This window comes from Arachis ipaensis, chromosome B01, assembly GCF_000816755.2.
Source record: "Arachis ipaensis cultivar K30076 chromosome B01, Araip1.1, whole genome shotgun sequence".
In the NCBI taxonomy this organism is placed as follows: Eukaryota; Viridiplantae; Streptophyta; class Magnoliopsida; order Fabales; family Fabaceae; genus Arachis; species Arachis ipaensis.
Genome location: NC_029785.2, coordinates 42,027,527 through 42,031,555, shown reverse-complemented (window position 1 = coordinate 42,031,555; position 4,029 = coordinate 42,027,527). Strand labels below are relative to the sequence as shown.

The 4,029-nt window shown below is 36.0% G+C and overlaps 1 protein-coding gene across 3 annotated transcripts in view; it reads right to left on the bottom strand.

Moving 5' to 3' along the window:
- The window catches only part of LOC107629568 (nudix hydrolase 8), a 3,730-nt gene continuing 975 nt past the window's right edge, over nucleotides 1,275-4,029 (bottom strand). Inside the window, exons 2-9 of one of the 3 annotated variants that reach the window (XM_021120646.1) lie at nucleotides 3,700-3,983; nucleotides 3,201-3,377; nucleotides 2,819-2,956; nucleotides 2,654-2,731; nucleotides 2,489-2,539; nucleotides 2,351-2,385; nucleotides 2,062-2,170; nucleotides 1,275-1,806 (exon numbers count right to left, since the gene is read on the bottom strand). In XM_021120646.1, the coding sequence (XP_020976305.1) occupies nucleotides 1,597-1,806; nucleotides 2,062-2,170; nucleotides 2,351-2,385; nucleotides 2,489-2,539; nucleotides 2,654-2,731; nucleotides 2,819-2,956; nucleotides 3,201-3,377; nucleotides 3,700-3,983 (1,082 nt within the window). In that variant the 3' untranslated portion in view covers nucleotides 1,275-1,596. Of the gene's footprint in view, nucleotides 1,932-2,061; nucleotides 2,171-2,350; nucleotides 2,386-2,488; nucleotides 2,540-2,653; nucleotides 2,732-2,818; nucleotides 2,957-3,200; nucleotides 3,378-3,699; nucleotides 3,984-4,029 lie in introns of all 3 variants that reach the window. The other 2 variants (XM_016332387.2, XM_021120649.1) reach the window with 2 other exon arrangements.

Below are 4,029 nucleotides of genomic sequence, written 5' to 3'. Positions count from 1 at the left end.
AGTGAAGCTTCCAAAGTTTGAACCAAGTTCAACACTTGGGTTGTCTTCTTCTCCAACATCAGAACTAGCAGCGGTGTGTTTAGAGGAGAGAGAATGTCGAATCTGTGACATACAACATACCCATTCTCTTTCAACATTTTTGTTCAAGCTCCTTTGATCTTGGTCGTGTATCTTTTCTTTGGCCCCAAGTTTGATTCTTGATCATTGATGAGCTTCTGAGCATATTTGACTTCACTTTCTCCATAGTTGCTTGATTTATGCTTGAAACTCAGCAGATTTCTTCACGGTTTCTTGGTGAAGCACAGATGGAGAAATCAACTTTTGAGATACTTTGTCCAGATGAGATTTACCCCTTTGTTGTAGCCCTTCTTCTATTTCGTCTTGCTTGGATTCGAAAACCACCTTTTTGTTCTTGACCGTGTCCTAGTTTCGGATCTTTCCTTTTCTTTCTTCTTGCTTCAGAGTGATTTGACGTGAGGAGAATAGGAGAGAGAAGAGAGAGTTTGTATACAGTGAAAGTGAAAGAAGTTTTAAATGGAATTAATTTGTTTGCCCGGTTAGTGAGAAGAGAAATAGGTTTAAGTGTGGTCACTGAATTTGGGCTTGGATTAGGCCAATTTTATCTTTGTTTCTTTCATTTGATTCACCCGTCCAGCTTTCTTAGATCAAGTTTGGAATGAGTGAAGTGGTACATCTGAAATTAGTATAGGGCCAGATTGTGTGTGTATATGGGCTTTGATTATTTACTTCTTGGGCCTGTTTTATTTTCTGCACACTAAAATAAACACATCTCACAACCAATTGATAATTAATCTAATAATGTTTGGTCATCATTTTTAATCATGTTTTAGTTTTTCAAACTCAACATGCTGCTTTTTCTTGATCCTTATACCTTTCTGACGTCGATTAACTTGAGCGTCACCGTTTTTGCAAGTATCTTTCCTATTTTACTTGTAGATAGTCGCTAACTAGAAAGTTTTGTCCTCTTTTGAAGGCTAACCCTCTACCAGACCTAGTTACTATTGAACAAATCTAATAAATTAAATTTTAATTGTTATACGAAACAATGCGTTGTAAATTTTAATTTTATATATTTTTAATTATGATTGGGTCAAAGGTTAAACCAATAATATACTAATTGAAGTAATGATTCAACAATAATCTAATATTTTGAATAGATTTATTACCGGTTATTCTTAGAACTATGTTGAAACAGAAAATAACTTGAATGCTACCATAATTGGTCTAAATAAAAAGTAGCTATACACATAGCATTGCTGAAGAAAAAAGTTCTGCAACTTCAGTTTAATATGTTAACCTTCAAATATACAATGATGTTTTAATTCCAGGGATGATTATATTGAAGGCCCATAAATATCGTGGCTCTTCTATTTACAATATAGTAGGATACATTATTATTTAAGATATCTATATACATTCGAAATAACATTGCACTTATATTATTACATCGGGCATATATCGGAGATATCTGATGAAAGGTGCAATAATTAGCTCAACTTTCAGGCTGTTGCTGTTATTTGAGAACTTGTTGAACGGTTCTTGCTTTCTTCCTTTGAAGTTTTTGAGATCCTTGGCTTAATTTCCTACACAGTTGATATCTTCATCATTGTCTATAACATTATAGTACAGGGAAGAGACCCTGCCATCAAACTTTGAAACTACTTGGTGAGTCGAAAGGCCGCAATAACGCTTCCCGAGACGGGCGACCAAGATGTCTATGATCTGTTTGAACATGGAATCTTCTTGGATTAGTGGTTGCTTCACAAAATCTACCAGGGGCATCCACTGCACACATATATCACATCAAAGTTGTGGAAATCCTCAACTCAAATAGGAACTTAAAAGAAGCAGCCACCTCCAATTTAAGTTACTGTGGCATGCACCAATATTGTACTCCTAATAGGTCATATCTAATAAATATTTCAGAAGAAAAAGATTAGCATTATGAGATTTCATTGATTGAACTAACTTTATGCTATAGTTAAATGTGCGTGCAGCATATAGTTTTCTTTAACTGTCTCTAATGAGTAAATATCAAACCTTTGCAGCTTCAATTTCATGATCATCGACAACAATCTTGGACGATAGGGCTCTTAGCATGCAGATGAAGAACAGATCTGATTTATCGAAAGCCACATTATGCGCATGCCTGCGGTTGATGATTAAATTTATCAGTCACAAAGAAAATTGCAACCGTAATGGATCAAAAGCACTAAATTCAGCACCAATCTATAAACATATATCCTAATTCCTTGCAATTTACACAATTTTATAAAAAAATATTTCAACTTCTTGATTGCATAATTGCAAGTATGAATGTTGTTGTTACCTGAATGCTATGACTTCTATAAACTCTGTATCAATCTGTAGTTTAAAGCACCAGTATCAAAGGTAAGCCCTCGGTTTTTGCAGTTGATAAATAGTACACGACACGAGTTAATGAATATTTGGAAGTTCATGAACTTACGCCGGTTTCTTCCTTCACTTCTCTTATGGCTCCTGTGTATATCTCCTCTGCCTGGTATTTCAGACAAGTGGTAAAGAATTCAAGTTTCAGTATAACTCAATACCATCTCAATTGGTTCATTATCTCTTTCTTCTTAAATGAGTGCGGCTATAAAATTATGTATACCTCGAGAATGAATCCGGTTGGAATCTTCCAAAGACCAAGGATTTCAGGAGAGCAATGTTTTTCTTGCACTACAAGCACCTTTACAAATTTATGAATCGATATAGAAATTTCAGAACATGTAATAACTTTTCAAATGAGCTTGATTGGTAATAGGAGCAATCATACCTCGTTGTTTTCGTTGATGACAAATCCCCCAACTCCTACTAGATGCGACGCATTGGCCGGAAGCATGCAAGGTCCTTCAGGAATCCAGTAAGTTAACATCACATATCCCGGCTCTGCGTGGTGGTATTGAAATCCTTCCTGAGACCAAAGTTAGTTACTCATAGGTTCATTTCATTCAACACTCCTGTGACTAAAATTCCACCAAATGTGTTTGGTAACTATCTCGCGACAGAAATGCAAAGAGAGGGAAAGGTTTTAAAACTTGTTGATTTTCTGTCCATCCAATAATTAGGGACAAGCAGAGAATTTACACGATTTTTCTGTCTAGTCACTAGTAATCTTTAATTCTTCATTCATATTAACATGTGAAAAGTTAAATTACCTTGATAGAAACTGGAACAAGGTCAGATTTCTCAATAGGCAACTTAAGCCAAATCCCCTTCTTTCCCTGCAAATCCTCATAAGTCAGGTGTGGTTTGTGCAGAGCATGAACATTCACACATGATGCTAAAGTGAGATTTTCCATGGTAACTACTTTTCTAATCAGATATAGCAAACTCTGACACGAGAAATCAACTTGTTGGTCCATCTACTTATTTTAAGACCATGAGATATGTTTACTTATTTTACAAGTTTAAGAAGAATCTCCACCCTAGGATTGAACTCACACCCTATTCCAAAGGGGTGTCTGCGAGTTTTGGTGTTCCAGAAAATGGAAGAAAGGGACAGGTTTGAAGAATAAAGCAAAGTCATTTTACTCTTCAGACCTTTCCCTCTGAAACTCTAACTCGCAAATACACCCTAAAGTTCTAGGTTGCTTGTCTCCTCAACTTGCATACAGTTCTTGTAACTGAGGATCAGAAATTGAGCAGAGGATTTACCATCTTTTTCCAATGTGAAAGAGACAAATTCAGGGAACGAGCAAAAACAGACGGATTGGTTGGCAACCTATCTGGATCAATGACAACTCCACCATACTCATCATCATAGGCTTCAAGTACTTTCAGATTTCTTGTGAAAAGGCTCCAAGTTGAACCGTTTAATCCATTAGAACTGTGAAAACTTGTTTCTGCTGCAACATTATTTGCACCACCAGCTAAGCTTATGATAGCTTTATTTGCCAAGTAATGGTTCTCAGGACCACCATAAGTCCTAACAATTATCCCTGAAATCCAAGATGAGAGAACACAGTTATTAAACCCAAGAAAATA